The sequence below is a fragment of the Erinaceus europaeus genome, chromosome 8 (assembly GCF_950295315.1).
Source record: "Erinaceus europaeus chromosome 8, mEriEur2.1, whole genome shotgun sequence".
Taxonomy (NCBI): domain Eukaryota; kingdom Metazoa; phylum Chordata; class Mammalia; order Eulipotyphla; family Erinaceidae; genus Erinaceus; species Erinaceus europaeus.
Window position 1 is genome coordinate 90,734,092 of NC_080169.1, and position 19,276 is coordinate 90,753,367.

Genomic DNA, 19,276 nt, shown 5'->3' on the forward strand with positions numbered 1-19,276 from the left:
GAAAAGTTGTTCCTAGTTATGTTATGCTGGAGCATACAACTCCCGTCAATCCTCGTGCAAAAAATCAACAAATAAACAGAGGCACCGCATTTCAGATTCTGTCACGCACCGCTCGCAATGGCGCCCGGGTTTTGTAGTTTCCTTCTGGAACACCGCCAGCCTCTTACCACTTGCCGAGCAGAGGTTGAAACTACACTTCCCATAAAGGCGCGGGTGCGGTCTTCGGACTGTCTACGTCACGGCTCCCGCCAACCAATGACAGCTCCGGGCGGCAGTGAGGCAAGCGCCGTCAGGCGCCAAAGTGTTTTTTTCTTTTTTTTTTTTTTCCGCCGAAGCCGAGCGGGTGCAGCTAGCGGAGGCGCCATATTGGAAGGGACAAAACTCCAGCGACAGCGAGTGACACAAATAAACCCCTGGACAACCTCACTTCCCTAGTTCTAAAGGCCGCGATGTTGTACCTCGAGGACTATCTGGAAAGTGAGTGGGCGGCGCTGGCGGGGGTAGTCTGTAGGACCTGCGGGCAAGCGAGAGCGCGAGTGGACGGGCAGGCGGGATGGCGGAGGGAGGGGGAGGCGGGGGATGTTTCTTTCTCACGGTAACTGGCAGCCTAGCCGTGGGCTGCCGGCTCTCTCGCCCCCCCCACACGCACGCACTCACGCACGCTGTGACGCAGACGCGCACTTTCGTTGGCCCCGCCCCTCTGACCGATTCTCGCTTTGACAGTGATTGAGCAGCTTCCTATGGACTTGCGGGACCGCTTCACCGAGATGCGCGAGATGGACCTGCAGGTGCAGAGTAAGTAGGCGTGTTTGCCCCAGATCATTAAGCGTGTCCAGTGCCACAGTGTGTTTGCTGTCCACTTCAGCACTATTATTTAACTTTCCTCCTCCTGCTAACTCACGATTTCCTAAATAGTTTTAAGAAAGAATCATGAATGCCAACTCTGGCTTCTTGCCTCTCACGCTACATTTCTCGTAACATTTACAAGGGAAGAAGGTAATAGATAGCATATACTCTCTCTTCTTGAATTTGAAATTATGCACAAGGAAGTTTGTTTATTTTAATTGTAGACGCGTGTTTTTATGCATAACGACATGAATGTTGAGATTTTTTTCCTATGAAGCCTTTATGCATAGAACATAGATGTCAACATTTATACTTTCATTAAGGTTTATTTAGAAGTTTTCAAGAGTGGAGGCTGTTCTTTACAGACTCTAGTGAACTTGGAATGCCAGATTTTGAAGTTGTAGACTATAAAAACCATTCTCGGTTGTCAACAGCACAATATTTTCTCAATCAAAATGAGTAAAGGAAAAGAAGATACTGTACAGCTGTACAGTGCAGTTGTAATACAAAAAGAGGGGGCTTTTCTTTATAAGTAATAACCTGGTAGTCCAATAATAGTTCTCCCCAAAATTAATCCTGCTCTTTCAGAGAGAAGTGTTTGGTTTATATGATCATTTTTTTTTTTTCTGTGAATTTTCTTTAAAGGGTTTATGATTCAGAGAAGGTAGAACAGCAGTGCCTTGGAGATAAGAAGATAAATACACTGAGCAAAATTATACTTACAAGCTAGCAAACAAAACAGTGTCAGGTACCAAATTTATGTTAATTATGTTCAGAAAGAATTTGTCACATCTTTTCCACATTGTGAAACAAATATAAAATGCTTGGTATATAAATCAAGATATCTTATTAAAAATGAATGTGAAATGAGTTACGGGATGCATAATTAAAATGAATTTTAAAGATTTTGTCAAGTGACTTTGTTGTGTATGTGTCACTCTTTTTGTTTAAAGAAATTAGGTACTCCATTAAATTATTCAAAAATGCAATGGAATTTAATGAGTAGATCTACATGATATATTGCTTTTTAATTCCATGTTTCTCAGCTATATATAGGTAATATATAATATTTCTCCTGAGAGCAGGTTTTATTTGAAAAGTAGACATGAAAGATGATGTGGGTTTTGAGATGTGATAGGAAGAAAAGAAATATAGTGGAAGAAATCAGAGAACCAAACATTCCAGATGATGGGAATATTGGAGTAGCTAGGTTGTCTCCTTTGCCTTCCATCATCACACACATTCCCATACCCATTCTCAACTATCTATTGCTTTTCGCAGACTCTTGTTAATGTTATATACATAATGGAAAGTGACACAGGATGGAAACCACCTTTTATTCTTTGTAGAAATATTAATCTTTGTAATAAAAATGCTAAAGATTTTATCAAGGGATGAGCATAGATTTTGATGTCTGATAGATGTGAGTTCAGAAAGGTTTTCACTGTCTCTAAAATGAGAGCCAGTGACAGATAAGTTGGAATAAGCAATAGCTAATATGATAAAAAAGTAACTTTTTGAAATTCTTTATACTTTTTGTTATAAATTTAGTATTCTTTTTTAACTAGGCTATAGAACCGACAGCTACGACTTTTCAACTTGCATTTTTACAATAATTAGCAGTACGTAAAGCTAATCAGTATTATCTATTAGAAAGATACTGCCAGGCTTGTAAAAAAATAATCATTTTAGCAAAAAAAAAAAAGTCTTTTGATAGCACTGCTCAACCTAGGTGACTTTTCTCTTCTAGTTTAAGCAGAGAGAAAGGGGCAGACATACTTAGAAGAGAAGAGGCAGATCATAGTACCTCTCCACCATCATCTGTAGAGCTTTCCTAGTGTCACTCCTGATAACTGTCATGTGGTGCTGATACATATTGCAAAGTGTGCACCCTAGTGCATAGCATTAAAAAAAAAGTGATAAAAATTAGGAGACTTTTGGGAGCAGGCCTTTAGTGCACACATTACATAATTGCATAAGGACCCTGGTTTAAGCCTCCACTCCCTAGCTACCAGGGAGGCTGTGGGGGGATGCTTTAGGAGCTGTGAAATAGGTCTGCAGGTGCCTCTTTCTCTTTCCCTCTCTGTCTCCTCCTTTTCTCTCAATTTCACTCTGTGAAAATACAATAAAAAGGGGGGGGGAAAGGGGAACCGACTACTAGGAGTAGTGGACTTGTAGTGCCGTTGGCAATGAAAAAAATACTCATCAAAATCTTTAAAAGGTATTTTATGCATTGAAAACTTAAAGATGGGTATAGTTAAACAGATTTTTCTCAACTTACATATAAAGCATGGAATTCCTTTATTCCTTTTTTTAATGGACATGGACTACTAACATTATTATTAGCATAGATTTAAAAAATTATGTAGAACAAGTGTAGTGTATTAAGGAAGTGAATGATTTTGCTTAATATTTAATTCATGAATGAGATGAGGTGCTTAATGTCATAAAACAAAAAAACTACAATATTTTTCATCAAATCTAATTAAAAGAAAAATAAAGAGTATCTAGTGTAGTTCTTTCAGTAAGAAACTATGATCCATCACATTTGACTGATCTAATGTCACTAATTTTTGACTCATGGCTGTCCGGTGCAAAACCTATGATACGAAATCTGTTTTAAGATATTGACTACTGTGATTGTTGGTAAAATTTTTGAAATTACAGTAGCAAAAGTAACCTTCTAGCTGGGGAAATTATAAATTTTTCCCAGTTCAAACATTAAGGTGTTATATGTTCACAAAATTATAGCATGACATTTTTAAGTTGTTATCCAAGAAAAAGGAGTGTATTTTTTTTTTATTTTCCTAAGTCAAAGGATGTCTACTCAGTATGTGAATTTGTTCACCGAAATATGAAATGTCTTTGTTATGTAGATGCAATGGATCAGCTAGAGCAAAGAGTCAGTGAATTCTTCATGAATGCAAAGAAAAACAAACCAGAGTGGAGAGAAGAGCAAATGGCCTCCATCAAAAAAGTATGTGTGCACCACTGAATGATTTCTCAGTAATTATTGGGATCTTCTGAGAAAAATAATGAAAGTTAAAGAATCATCTTTATTTATTTATTTATTTTTAATTGGGGAAATGCTGATTTGCAAGACTGTTGTCTCAGGGGATACAGTTTCACAGCTCCTCTAAGGTACCTTTTCTCCACCAAAGTGAAGACTCCCTCTGCTGTAGGATATTGGTCCCCTTCCCCACTTTAGATGCCCTCAGGCCCCACTAACCCCAAATCTAAATATATAGACAGATTTTACTTTAAGTAGTTTGATTGCTATGAAAATGTGGGAAGGGTTATCAAGGTCTTTAGAATTTATCATGTTTTAGATGAATTTTTTTTTTTTTTAATGGAGCAGTGCTTAGCTCTGGCTCCTAAAGGTGCTGAGAATTCATTCAATCTGGGACCTTTGCTACGTTTTCAGGCATGAAAGCTTTTTTTTTTCTTTTCTCTTTTAATAACCACCACAGTTACCACTGGGGCTCAGTGCCAACACTGTGAATCCAGCGCCGCTGCCCCCCCCCCCCCCCGCAACCTTTCCCCCCCCCCCCTTTCAAGTTTACTTGATAGGATAGAGAGAAATTGAAAGGTGAAGGAGAGAGAAAGGTAGACATCTACAGCACCCTTTAACCCCTGTAGGCGGGAGGTGGGAAGCTCAAACCTGGGTCCTTGTTTGTAATGTATGCATTCAGTGGTGTATTTCAATATCTAGCCAAATGAAAGTCTTTTTTTCATAACTGTTATGCTATCTCCCTGCCACTAGATGAAGGAAATTTTATTTATTGAGGCATTTTAATGATTTAAAAATGTTTCAGTATTTTATGACTATTATTTGAGGGCATATTTTTCATTTAATTTTTTTTTCTTTTAATTTTAGTTAAAGTTGACTTGTCTTTAGAGATACACATTTTGGCCATAAACTGGGGTGAAAATTTCTAGACCAGGAAGTACATTGGTATATTGTTAGCTTCCTATATTGGTGAAATCATGAAACAACTTAGTCTTTTTAAAAAAAATTTCCCATGTCTGGAGCTTCACTTCTCCAGGCTAAAATCTTCAGATAGAAAAATAGAGACAGTCTGTCTTTCTCTCCTCCTCTCTGTCTTCCCCTCCTCTCTCCATTTCTCTCTGTCCTATCCAACAACAACGACATCAATAATAACTACAACAATAAAACAACAAGGGCAACAAAAGGGAATAAATAAATAAAATTAAATTAAATTAAAAAATTAAAAAAAAAGAAAAATAGAGACAGAAACAGAGGGAAAGAGGTAAAACAACACAAGACAAAAGCTTCAGACCTTTCCTTGGATACACACATGACAAAAGTACGTATCTTATTAGGTGAGCTAACTTGCCAGCCCAAGAACAGAATCTTAAGATCCCTAAAGTCTTTGTTGTTGTTGTTTAAAACTGTTAACTTTGTAGGGATGATCAGGTGGTGAGCACACATATTACAGTGTGCAAAGGTGCAGGTTGAAGAGCCCAGTCTCTACCTGTGAGGGGAAGCTTCAGAGGTGAAGTAATACCACAGGTGTCTCTCTCCTTCTCTGTCTTCCCTTCCCTCCTAAATTTCTGTTTTTTTTTTTTAATTTTAATTTTTATTTATAAAAAGGAAACACTGGGGAGTTGGGCGGTAGCGCAGTGGGTTAAGCATAGGTGGCCCAAAGCACAAGGACCGGAGTAAGGATCCCGGTTCGACCCTTAGCTCCCCACCTGCAGGGGAGTCACTTCACAAGCGGTGAAGCAGGTCTGCAGGTCTATCTTTCTCGCCCTCTCTCTGTCTTCCCCCTCCTCTCTCCATTTCTTTCTGTCCTATCCAACAACAACGAAAACAATAATAACCACAACCATAAAACAACAAGGGCAACAAAAGGGAATAAATTTTTTTTTAAAAAAAAGATAACACTGACATAAAACATAGGATAGAGGGGTACAGCTCCACACAAGTCCCACCACCAGAACTTAGTATCCCAGCCCCTCCCCTGATAGCTTTCCTATTCTTTATCCCTCTGGGAGTATGGACCCAAGGTCATCATGGGGTACAGAAGGTGGAAGGTCTGGCTTCTGTAATTGCTTCCCCGCTGAACATGGGTGTTGACAGGTCAATCCATACTCCCAGCCTGTCTCTTTCCATAGTGGAGCTGGGTTCTGGGGAAGCAGGGTTCCAGGACACATTGGAATGGTTGTCTTCCCAGGGAAGTCTGGTTGGGATCATGTTAGCATCTGGAACCTGGTGGCTGAAAAAAGAATTAACATATAGAGCCAAATAAATTGTTCACTAATCGTGAACTTAAAGGCTGGAATAGTTCGTATGAAGAGTTGGAGGGGGGTTGTCTCCGTTTTGTAGATCGTAATCCTATTTTAGTTATATTCCGAAGAGCCCATGACTATACCAGTTTTTTTTTGTTTGTTTGTTTGTTTGTTTTCTGAGCCTGACATCTGTTCTGCAGATGTATCCAAGTTATTGTCTGGGAAGATGATCAAAGATAAATAAAAATTTATTTTTAAAAAGAGAGATTTAAAAACTCTTTGTATATAAATTAGGTCTAGAAATACAGAATTATTTGAGTTATTAGTATTAGTACTGCTCTCTTCTAGATTAGAATGGATATCACTTTAAAGGTAGTGTGTCTCCCTGTAAGATTTATGTTAAGTATATGATCTAGTTTATTTGGAGATACACTAGAAGAACTTAAGAGATATGGTTTTGGCTCTGGTTATCACTTGACTACGGGACATTTGACAGATTCTTTACCATCCAAGTAGTAATGGCTCCATTACTCTTAACGTTCATAGAATGAATCAAGGATCAACTGAGAATGACATATTAAAACTATAGACGTAAGAGGTTGTTGTGTTATTTATTTTACCACATTGCAAGGGACTAGAGGGGTTAGTTACTTCTTTTAATAAAAAAAGTAATTCAAAAATATGTAACAAAATGAGTACTGGCTTGGAAGATACCGGGAGACCAGATGCACCTCACTCTAGACATCACACATACATATCCCAGCATCATTTGTCATCCTCTATTAGGTTTTTGTTGTAGCACAACTCTAATAATAAGTCTGGTATTTCATGTAAATTATAAGAATCTTTGTATTTGTTTTTAAATTATTTGCTTTATACTGAGAAGTCCTAAGTTTAGGTTATATTGTATGAATTCTTGCCTAAGTTAAAATGAAAGGGAGCAGTTGGAAAATAGGAGCGTGCGGATCCGGATCAGGAGTCTCTCAGTAATGTACTCCTCTATACAAATTTTAAGAATAGACAGTATAAATGTCCTTTACACATTAAATAAATCTTATTTTTCTCTGTGTAATATGAAAATATATTTTAAATACACTGGATGCCTTGAAATCAAATTAAATAAATCATAATCTTTTTCTATCATTAGTTCATATAACTCTTACTAGTAGGGAAACTATAGACTTGGATGATATTTGTTTTTATTTATGTCTTTTGGGATTTTTGAAACTCTTCCTTTACATCTTGATTGTTGTCTGTAATTATTTACTCTGAGCTGCTTTTTTTTTTTTTTTTAATATGGACAGAGATAAGGAGTGAGGGTGGAAGGAAAGAAGTAACAGTATCAGGGAGTCTGGCGGTAGTGCAGCGGGCGGGTGCAAAGCGCAAGGACTGGCTGAAGGATCCCGGTTGGAGCCCCCGACTCCCCATCTTCAGGGGAGTCACTTGGCGGGCGATGAAGCAGGTCTGCAGGTGTCTATCTTTCTCTCCTTCTCTCTGTCTTTCCCTCCTCTCTCCATTTCTCTCTGTCCTATCCAACAACAACAACAACAACTACAACAGTAAAACAACAAGGGCAGCAAAAGGGAATGAATGAATAAATAAGTAAATATAAAAAAATAGGTCTCCAGAAGCAACAGCACCAATGCTTTCCTCAGTGTATTTATTAATTTACTTAGTATTTCTTTATTTGCGAGCCAGAGCGAGAGGTAAGGAGAGAGAGAGAGAGAGAAAATGAACACCATAGTATCACTCTGAATGAATGTCAGGGCTTGAAATTGGAACCTCACATATCCAACGTTTTATCTATGGTACCACCTCTCAAACTGAGAAAGGAAGTGAGGAAGAACCGGAGTATCATACATAATGTCAGGGATCAAACTTGGGACCTTATGCTTGAGAATCTAATAATTTAACCTCATTAGCCTCACCTTATCCCTAGTTGGGTTTTTATTGATAATATAGGATGTCCAAGAGTGGTATCAAGGTATAATTGAAATACAGTTAGATGTGTGCTGTATATACCTATTTTAATTATTCTTCAAATGAAAATGTTTTTATTCAGGATTATTACAAAGCTTTGGAAGATGCAGATGAAAAGGTGCAGTTGGCAAACCAGATATATGACTTGGTAAGTAAAAAGGCTGGTTTAATGTCATTGATGTAAATTTAGGGTCTTGCTGTTGTTCCAGCCTCTGGGGGGTAGCAGCATTAGAGAAGTCCTTTCTCCTTAGTGTTTAAAGAACAAGCAGGATTTATTTCCTTAACCAGGTGTCACTGCCTGTGTAGCCCACATAGTACTAGTCCTCAGGTTTTTGCTATAAATCCTAGTGATCCTTGTGGACAGTTCAATATCTTGATACCCCTGGATTCATAGTATTAGGTCCCCCAAATTCCCTGCCTTCCTCCCTCTGACTGTGTGCTCTGTTTTGTAAGTACCAAAAAGGCACCCGCTGCCACTGAGCAAGGCTTTTAAAGTATTGAGAGCCTCTCCCTCAACGCCTGACCACGCTTGCCTATACCCATTTGTAGATAAGTGAGTTACTTAAGAAGTCACAGTTATAAATAAGTGCGTTTTTATGTTGTGGGAGCCTGAGCTGATCAGAAGGCTTTAATTTCAGCTAGGTTTTTACCTCTTAAACACTAGTGGATCCTTGTGGGCAATTAAATATCCTGTTGTCTATGAGTTCACAGATTAAGCACCCAGATCTACTTTCCTGCTCTACTGGGTAACTTCCAGTTTGGTGCCAGCTGTCACTGAGTATGGCTTTTTGAGTTCTGAGAGTCTCTTCCTCACCCGTTTTTTGTTTTTTTTTTGTGGGCCCCCCCCCCCCCCATCTACTAACCGCATGTATATGCACTCACCTGTGGCTTAGTGAGTTTCTGAAGAAATTTTGTTTGTATTATGTTGTGTTTTCAGGTGATTATTATTTATTTATGTATTTATGTTTTAGTTGATTGGGAGAGTAAAGTGAGACAACTGCTACACATGCCTCTGGAATTCCTCTTAAATAGTGGAAATATTTTAACGCCTTCAGTAATCTAGGATCTTTTCTTCATATAGCTATTTGGAAAACTTTCATAAAAGATGTTGCTTAGTTAGTCTGTAACTTGATTTACTATAGAATGAAAAAACAAAGTTCTTAATTATTTCAACCTTTATCTTTAATCATAGAAAAAGGCACTTGAAATCAAGACTGGTTTGTAATATTCTCATATTGAATGGCTGTGTCACCTCAGAGTATGCTTTTAAAAATCATAGTTCTTTGGCTCTCTATGTTTTTATTTTTCTATTCTTTAAACCTTTGTGAAAACACTTTATATAGAAAAACAAATAGATGCCTCTTAAATATATGTTTATGTGTATAGATATCTGTTATTTCTGAATCACTCTGCTTATCTGCTCTGTGCTTGTATTGTGAGATTTTGCATGGATGTATTGGAGAGATAAAATGTACATACTTGAGGGGGCATAAGGGCTAGAGGTTGTGTCATTATTTTTCACTATCTGTAGGAAGATGACAAGTTGGTGGGGGGAGTGTGCGGTGTTTCAGTAAATATTGTGAGGAAATATAAGATTGTACATATTTGACAGCTGTCTTATAAATTGTCACTTGCCCCACTAAAGTAAAGTAAGTTAACAAACAAACAAACAAATTCCTAAGTACCTTGTCCTGTCTTCACAGTGCCTATAGTTGGGAAACATGCCCACAAAGGAAGGAGTCTGGGTACAAGCATGTAACAAAGGTTAATACAGTTTAATGTTAATGATATTTGATGAAAGACTGAGCTAAATCTTAGAGTCGTTGTGCATTTTTAATGTAATTTATTTTAACGAGAGAAATAGAAAGATATTGGATGAAATACCAGAGCACTGCTCACCTATGGCTTATGGTGGTGCTGAGTATTGTACCTGGGAGCTTGGAGTCTTAGGCATGAAAATCTTTTGTATAACCATTATGCTATCTCTTCTGCCCAAGTTATTGTGCATTTCTTGGAGCGTATGAAATGAGTCTTGAACAGAATTTACTCAGAAGCTCAGGGACCTGGTTTTGGTGTTGTTTTGATTGGACCACTTTTATAGATAAAATATAAGCAATAAAAATAAAAACTAGTAAACTGACAATTTACTTAGGTAGAGAATGAAGGAATAAAAGGTGAGGCAATAAATTTAATAAAGTGTAGTACATGTAATAAAAAGAAAGTATTTTATAATTAGCCCATTCACTTTACTGAGCAAGATTTTGGAAAAGTTGTTTAATCCTAGAATCTAGTTTTCTGATCTATAAAATAATATTAGTTTGTGACTTAAAGGAGTATTTGAATCTCTTTTCCTTGATCCTTGTTTGTATCTTTATTTATACCTATGTCTTTCTCTGTATGTATAGGCACAAATAGTGTTCCTATAGGACTGATAGCAAGCATTCAACCCTTTGAAATTTCAGTGCATTATCACTTCTCTAGTTGCCATTCCTCACTGAAGCCTCTGTTTGCTTTTAGGCCCTGCAAAATTAAACTTGTGTTTTGTTTGTTTTTTCCCCTTCTAACAGTATTTCTAGGCCTTCCTTTTTCTTTCCTATATTCTTTTCCTCTTCCTCATCTACTTATTTCTACATTTCTTTTTTCATATTTCTACATTTATTTACCCTCACCTTACTTACCTACCTTTCTCCCCCTCCCCTTTCTCTCTCCTTTTGTATTTCATTAGTGTTTCAGGTAACTATGATACCATCTCTTTTTTTTTTTTTTTGCCTCCAGGGTTATTGCTGGGGCTCAGTGTCTACACTAATGAATCCACTGCGCCTGGAAGCCATTTTTCCCATTTTGTTGCCCATGTAGTTGTTATTATTGCCATTGATGTTGTTGTTGGATAAGAAATCAAGAGAAGAGGGGAGACGGGGAGAGAAAGACACCTGCAGACCTGCTTCGCCGCTTTTGAAGCAACCCCCCTGCAGGTGGGAAGCCGGGGGCTGGAACCCGAATCCTTAGCTGGTCCTTGTGCTTGGTGCTTTGTGTGCTTAACCAGGTGCACTACTGCCAGACCCCTATGTCATGTTCTTAAGATTAACATCCACGCTTCTTTGTGTTAACTATCTGTGGTCAGCCACTCATCTATGTGACCTTTCTTTATCTCTTTCTTGCTACTCTTCATAATCCTTGCTGTTCTTCAGAGTTTTGACCTATATTGTTTTTCTTATTCTTTTCAAGTGCTGTTCACTCTCACTTCAAGTTCTTCCATAGCTCCAGCCTGAATTGAGATATGTGAAGAATTGTTCTGTCAGATGCCAGAATCCCCTTCCCTCCGTTCTCTCTGGAGTACTCAATTTGACATCCCTTCCTCATGTGCACTCTTAGTTTTAATGTCAATTATGCATTACTTGTCCCTCAAACTCAGACTTCTCTGAGTGCATTTGCCTTAGTTCCCCAACATATTAAAACTTATCTCTTAGCCTCTCCTTTTCTTCTCTCTCCGTCTGTCCCATACCTGCACATCTGCACACACAGAAATGTTTTCCTTCTCAGTCATAGAAGACCCACGGACTTAATCATTCACATTGGGGTACTGAAATGCATCCTAGACTTCCTTTCCCTCTCTTCCAAGCATTTATGCACCCTATGTAGAACTTACCTCAATACCTCTTATTAGTCTTTCCTCTTTATTTTTATCTTTTCAACTTATCATAGTTCCAGCTCTCAAGGCCTGGGTGATGCTGTACATTGTTAAGCTCACACATTACCATGTGCAAGTACCAGAGTGCAACACACCCTCCCCCCCTTCAACTCCCCAGCCAGAGGGAGGACGTTTAATGGTGTGCAGGTGTCTCTTTGTCTCTCTCCCTTGCCCCTCTCAATTTCTCTTTGTCTTATCAAATAAACATTAAAAGTAGGGGTGGGTAGTAGAGGGTGGACAATGGCCACCTGGAGTAGTGGATTCATTGTGCAGGCACCAAGCCCCGGCAATAACCCTGCTGACAGACAAATAAATAAATGATTAGAATGTTGTTCTGTTTTATATTTGCTTGGCAAAATTTTCTCTCTTTTGGAGGTAGGGGTAGAGGCTCTGTACTGGGGCTTCTTGCCTGCGCGATCCTACCCTCAATCCCTGTGAAGTCTTTTTGTTTCTAAATGTAAGAAACAGAGCTAGAAGAAGAAACACTAGGAGTTGGGCTGTAGTGCCGCGGGTTAAGTGCAGGTGGTGCACAGCACAAGGACCGGCGTAAGGATCCCGGTTCGAGTCCCTGGCTCCCCACCTGCAGGGGAGTCAGTTCACAAGCAGTGAAGCAAGTCTGCAGGTGTCTATCTTTCTCTCCCCCTCTCTGTCTTCCCCTCCTCTCTCCATTTCTCTCTGTCCTATCCAACAACAATGACGACATCAATAATAACCATAACAATAAAACAATAAGGGCAACAAAAGGGAATAAATAAAATAAATATTTTAAAAGAGAAACACCACAGCAACTCTTCTCTCAGATATTAAAGTGTGCACGTGACTGGGTAAACTGTCTCCTAACACCATTCTTCATTTTCCTTAGTCCTGCACATGCATTGCCTTTTCATTAAAATAATCTAAATGAATTTAGCATTCGTATCATTTATACCTTGAAGATATTGACAATTTATAACAGAAAAAATAAATAAAAAGAGTGTTTTAAACAAATTCTTTTATTCTAATGTAATATAACAGAAGAGACATGCCAGGGATTTTATCGGAACCCCAACATCATCAGTATTCCAGATTGCCTCTAATCTGTTCCTCCATCGTTCCTGGGTAGGTAACGGGGGGGAATAAAATAATCGTAGTAAGGTTTACTCAGGAGAGCACATTATGTGTTTGGCAAGGAGGCTTAGAAGATAGAGAGGACTTATGTGCCAAAAGCCTCAGATTTGTTCCCATGCACTGCATGTGCCAGAGCAATGCTCTGGCCTGCCTCATTCGGTCTCCTGAAATGAATAAAAAATAGATTTTATCAGGGAGAGGAGACATTGCTCCTTTCACTTAGCTGCTTTAAAGTCCCTTGAAATCTACATAGCTTGTGGGCCCCCTCTACTGCAAGGGATACTGAAAACTGTTGATTAACAGGGCACACTGCCATCCTCTGAGAGTGGATACAAGCAGGTAAATAGTGGTTTGCTTACACCCTAACCATCACATACATAGAATCACTGACCTGCATACCATGGTTATTCATAATTATTATATGTTTTATATGTTTTTAATTAATTTATTTTATGTTTTTATATAATTATGTATTCATAATTATTTGTTTTTTCCTACTATGTCAAGAATTATGTCCTCTCCCCCCCTTTGTTGCCGTTGTTTATTGTCGTTATTTCTTGTGTCGTTGTTGGGTAGGGCAGAGAGAAATCAAGAAAGGAGGGGAAGACAGAGCGGGGGGAGAGAAAGATAGACACCTGCAGACCTGCTTCACCGCCTGTGAAGTAACTCCCCTGCAGGTGGGGAGCTGAGGGCTTGAACCTGGATCCTTACACCGGTCTGTGCTTAACCTGCTGCGCCAGTGCCTGGCTCCTGTCTTTTTTTTTTTTTTTTTTTTTATTTTAGTCTGTTAACAGAACCTAGCATAGATATCCATTAACACTTTTTTTTTTTAAACAAAGCCAAATGAATATAGAAAAATGTACTAGTGATAACTGTTAGGAATACATTTTAATGTGATTAGCCTCAAAATATATTTTAGTTCGGTAAGTCACATTTTTGTATGCTGAGATTAGTTTTGGTGGACACAAGTAAACTGAAGTTTGAATAACCACTTCTTTTAAAGGTAGAACTTCAAACCAAGAAAAGTAAAAGTAATTTAATTCAGGTGAGTTTTGCTTTCTTAGTTGCTTTTCTTTGGAGACCAAACACTCATGCTTATGATCAATGACTTCATGTCTTTTGCCCAAGCTTTTTTGTATTTTTCTTTGTAAATTGCTATTATAAGGTTTGGTGTTTTTTTGTTTGTTTGTTTTTTTGCCTCCAGCCTCCAGGTTATTGCTGGGGAAGTGCTGGCATTATGTGCTTAATTGGGTGTACTACCACTTACCCAGACCTGATTTTTTTTTTTCTCCAGAGCTATTGCTTGGGCTCAGTGCCTGCAATACGAATCCACTGCTCCTAGAGGCTATTTTTTTCCCCTTTTGTTGCCCTTGTTGTTTATTGTTGTTGTTATTATTGTTGTTGTTGTTATTCCTGTCGTTCTTGCATAGGACAGAGAGAAATCGAGAGAGGACTAGAAAATAGAGAAGGGGCGAGAAAGATAGACACCTGCAGACCGGCTACATCACTTGTAAAGCCACCCCCTTGCAGGTGGGGAGCTGGGGACTCAAACCAGGATCCTTACTCCGGTCCTTGGCTTTGTGTCATGTGCTCTTAACCCACTGTACTACCGTCTGGCCCCTGAAATATTCTTAATATGGCACTTTAAGTATTTCAGAACATGAGATGTAATTTTCATTCCCATTACTTTTAGAGAGACTTATAGTTTCACAAGACATTAAGTGCTGTTAGGCTTTACTATACAAATTAATGGCAATATTGGACATGCAGCAAGCTAATTCTAATAAAATCTTATTTTTTAATTTAAAAACAGGTGAAATGTAAGATCTTCTAATCAGGGCTCCTGGAGCCCTTAGGCATTCTGTACTTTCAGTAGTTGGCACAATAGATTAGTCTGTTTATAAACAGTGCAAAGAAGACTTTGAAGTCATCTAACCTAGTGTTTCCCACACCTCAGTGATTTTCATTCTCCTTTAGGTGTTTACAATATCTTCATATCACTTGTACACCTATTTCCAAGTAGATTTAAAAATAAAATTTATGGGAGTCGGCCGGTAGCGCAGTGGGTTAAGCGCACATGGCACGAAGCGCAAGGACTAGCGTAAGGATACCGGTTCCAGCTCCCCACCTGCAGGGGAGTCGCTTCACAAGTGGTGAAGCAGGTCTGTATGTGTCTATCTTTCTCTCCCCCCTCTGTTTTCCCCTCCTCTCTCCATCTCTCTCTGTCCTATCTAACAATGACAACATCAATAACAACAAGTACAACAACAATAAAACAACAAAGGCAACAAAAGGGAAAATTTAAAAAATAAATAAAAATAAAATTTACAAGTAAAATGTATTTTCTGGATTGAATCTCCCAGCATAAATGAAAAAGTGAAGTTAGTTAATAAAACATTCCTGTGCCTTTCTTGAAATCCTTGTGCTTTGTGTACTTTCCATATTGCCCAAGTGGCTTTTGGTATTTGAACACTTTATTTCTGAGACTAAGAATTGACTTTATTGTATTTGCAAGTGACCGCAAATACTTGTTTTAATAGAGTGGCTAATATATAGATTTGTCAACTTAAAATAGTTAGACTCCATAAAATATAAACAGTAAATATCCATATAAGTATTTATTAGTATTAACAGAAATTAAATTCCTTTCACATTTGGATGGTTAGAATGCGATGTACTTCAGAGGAGAATATAAAAACAACAGTAATTTTTAGTCATAGATTATTCACCCAATGAACAGTATAGTTTTATCATAGTGATGTGAGTATAACTTTCATTTACTCAGCAAAGGTTAATGAAGGCTGCCAGGAGACAGAGAAATGTTGCTTAACAGAAATGTTGCTTAAATGTAACTAGCTGTGAGCAGTCACTGGTGCTGGATGGGCGTGTACACAGACAAGCAATGAACACCAGCAAACTCTTAAGTGGAGATTATTTTAGATTTTGGTAAGTGCTAGGAAAGAATTAGCCTTTTTAGAGAAAAGGGGGGGAAAAGACTGAATAACTGGAGGAGACTGTTAAAAGAATGTAGTTCGGAAGAGTGTAGCCTAAGGAGGTGACATTTATGGTCTAACTTAGAGATAAGAAAGAGCCAAGCTTGTGAAGAGCTTAAGCAACATTAAGGCAAATGATGTACTAAGGACAGAGTCTGTGATGAGAAAGGACTTAAGTTAAACCTGGAAAGAGACCAGTGTGGCTGGTTTGTAATGAGTAAGAGAAGAGTGCTCTGAGAGGAGACAGTCAAAAGCCCAGGCTCTAGAAATAGTGCAGGGTTTTATTCAAAGAGCAGTGGGAAGCCAGTGAAGGGTTTTAAATGAGAGCAACATACATTTTAGAGAAGAATTTGATGTCTTTGCTTGAACATATTATAGTAATTTCAAGTAAGTATATATTATTTTTGTAAGTTCTGAGATACACCAGCTCAGTGTATGATTATACTTGTTTTTTTTTTAGCTAACGTGACGTTTCATTCTATTACTTTTCATTGAAATATTTTAAAATCAGCAGTAAGCTTTTTATTCCTATGAGCAACACGTACTGATTACATCATTTATTAATTGAGTCTGCATAAGTATCCACAATTGAAGAAATTTGTGGAATTTCATGGTGAAGTAGAACATGTTATTTATTTCAGTGAGTCTGAGTAAATTTTGACTAAGAGCAGAAAAAGTTATCCCATTGAAGTAATTTCCCTCTAAAATCTTGATACATATAATCATTAAATACTTATCCTCAGCCAAATGTCACTGTCACAAGACTATTAGATTAGAATACCTAATCAAGTTGATTTATGTATTATATGATAAAATTTGAGCTTTCAGTTAATGCTTGGATGATTCTAGAAGTCTCTTTCTGTGCTTCACGCCCTTGAACTTGATTCTTTTTTATATCCTGACATGCTCCAGAGATGATTATATTTCAGACCAACATTTTACCTGTAAATTTGAGAATTCTTTATCTGATATTCTAATTAAAGAAATATAATGTGCGGGCTTGACCATTTGAGTTTCCTCCTACCCTTATTACCTTTTGAGATGATGATTTGATGTAGCTTGCATGCTCATGCATCAAGTACTTGATTCAGCCTAAAAACGGATTCAATTTCCATCTAGTTTGAATGTAATTCAAATATATAAAGAAACATTTCCATGACATCATCAGAGAAATAATTTGCAATCATGATTCTACTTTCTTCCTGAATTTGTTCTCTTTATGCACTATTGTGAGATCTTTTCACAAATAGAAATTTCTCTTATTTCTGTGGATTTCAACTTAGAATTATATAAGCTGAGTGCTCATTTTGAAAGGGCAAGTAAGACATCTAAGTGTTAGAATTTGACAGTGTTAAAAGCAATAAGTCACATAGAAACATTCTGTTGTTGGGGTCCATCAGTGACTCATTTTAAATTTGAATATTGGAACTGGAAGAGTCTAAAGGAGAAAAATCAAGGATCACAGCTCGATGTCAAACCTTTGAATGGAAATTGCTTTTGTTACATGTTGAGAGGTCAAACTGGCTTAAATAGCTTTGTGATCATTCTTAAGTGGCATCGGCAGAAATCTTTTGTCCTGAAGAGGTTCTTGTGAGTGAGGATGGGGTTGCAGGATAAAGGAACTTTTTCACTTGCATGGCATTTATGAACACTAACACATTTATGAACAATCAGTCTCTGGTAGTCTTATATTAGTATTGTATGGTTAGTGGAAAATCTCTTAATTGGATCAGCATTCTCTTTATTACTGTTTATCAGTCTTTTGAGATTAGGATTGTATGGAAGAAGGTGGGATAATTTAAGTTCTTGATTTAGCTGGTACTATGTGGACTTTATGGTAATGAGTTAGAACAGGTGCTTTATCCATCTGGAATTTAGATTTCAATCTAGTTCAGTTCAGTTCTAATTATGATTGCCTAAGATTGTAAGTATTCTTATAACTTAAGTTAAATCATATGGACAATTTTCCAGCATTTAATTTGATTAAGTATAGCAATGGTGAACTTAAGAAAAATTACTCTCCCCAGGCTCCCCACCTGCAGGGGAGTCGCTTTACAGGCGGTGAAGCAGTTCTGCAGGTGTCTATATTTCTCTCCCCCTCTCTGTCTTCCCCTCCTCTCTCCATTTCTCTCAGTCCTATCTAACAACATCAATAACAGTAATAACTACAACAACAGTGAAAAACAACAAGGACAACAAAAGAGAAAATAAATAAAATATTTTAAAAAATTCTAATTCTTTAGTAATTGCTTATAATAGTAATTGTATTGTTGTTATTTACATAGAATGTGTTAGGAATGATTGAAATTTATCTTACAAAAACTGCAATGTAGTTAAAAGGCTTTTCTGGTTCTGTCTGTGTAGTACATTTAATTTTTAAAGTTACTAGTTCTTTGCATTCTGTTAATTTTTTTCTGAGCTATCTAGAATTAAAAAAAATGATTTTCCATGCTTTTAGGTATAATTTTTGTCAGTACTATTATTAATGCAACAAAGTAATTCATAAATGTGTTATTAGAGAGAGCTAGGGGGATGTATATGGTATTTTTAAGCTTCTCCAACCTTACCCTCACCAAGATTCTAGTACTCTTCCTCTTTCTAACTATTTTAAACCAGTCCACAAAACTTTAATTTCTTCTTTTTTTCCATCTATGTAAAGACAATCCATTCTTCACAAAAGCATTCACAACTCCTTTGTGTCTATTATAGCCCATTGTTATATCTTTGGTTTATTTGTTATTTCTACTCTTCAGAAGCTACTGGTTATTTCCTGCATTTAAGGTATTATATCTATATTGTTTCTTGGACTTCACCACTTCAGACCTACATTTTCAGACAGAGAGGAAGAAAGTGAAAAATACATCCTCCCCCAACACACACACCCCCACCCCCAGTGCAGTGAGTACTAGGCTACAAGCTGGTTTGCAAGCATGATAAAGGCACCTGCCTTAGTGAACTAGCTTGCTGACCCACATCTAAGTATTTTAAAAATCTTATGTTACCGAAAAAAAATTTTTTTTCATGTTAATTTGTGTCATCTAAATTCTAATTCCTGAGAAGATTGGATTGTCAGATTTTTGCTCATTCTTCACATTTCCCTCATTTAATTCAATGTTAAATACATAGTAAGATCTCCATACTTACCCAAAATTATAACTGTTTTTCACTAAAAAATATGGTGGAGTATTCATTTCCCTTGAGATTAAAATTTGACAATGTGTGAGAGATTATTGGTCTGTGTTCACACTTTCTTGTTGGAAGGGAGGTTCCACTAAAGGATGCTTAATTACCTGCATAATCTTTGAATAGGAGCAAGTATCCACAATATGAGACTATGTCATTTTAAATATTGTAATTACAGCTTCTGCCAGCCTGTGCATGAAGATAGCAGAAATGATCTTTAAAATAT

At 37.5% G+C, this 19,276-nt stretch overlaps 1 protein-coding gene across 2 annotated transcripts in view; it reads left to right on the forward strand.

Annotated features, from left to right (window-relative positions):
- The first annotated feature begins 206 nt into the window (after positions 1 to 206).
- ING3 (inhibitor of growth family member 3) overlaps positions 207 to 19,276 on the forward strand; it is a 39,638-nt gene continuing 20,568 nt past the window's right edge. The window contains exons 1-4 of one of the 2 annotated variants that reach the window (XM_060196487.1): positions 207 to 477; positions 724 to 795; positions 3,723 to 3,823; positions 8,162 to 8,227. In XM_060196487.1, the coding sequence (XP_060052470.1) occupies positions 450 to 477; positions 724 to 795; positions 3,723 to 3,823; positions 8,162 to 8,227 (267 nt within the window). In that variant the 5' untranslated portion in view covers positions 207 to 449. The remainder of the gene's footprint in view (positions 478 to 723; positions 796 to 3,722; positions 3,824 to 8,161; positions 8,228 to 19,276) is intronic. The other variant, XM_007525007.2, reaches the window with a different exon arrangement.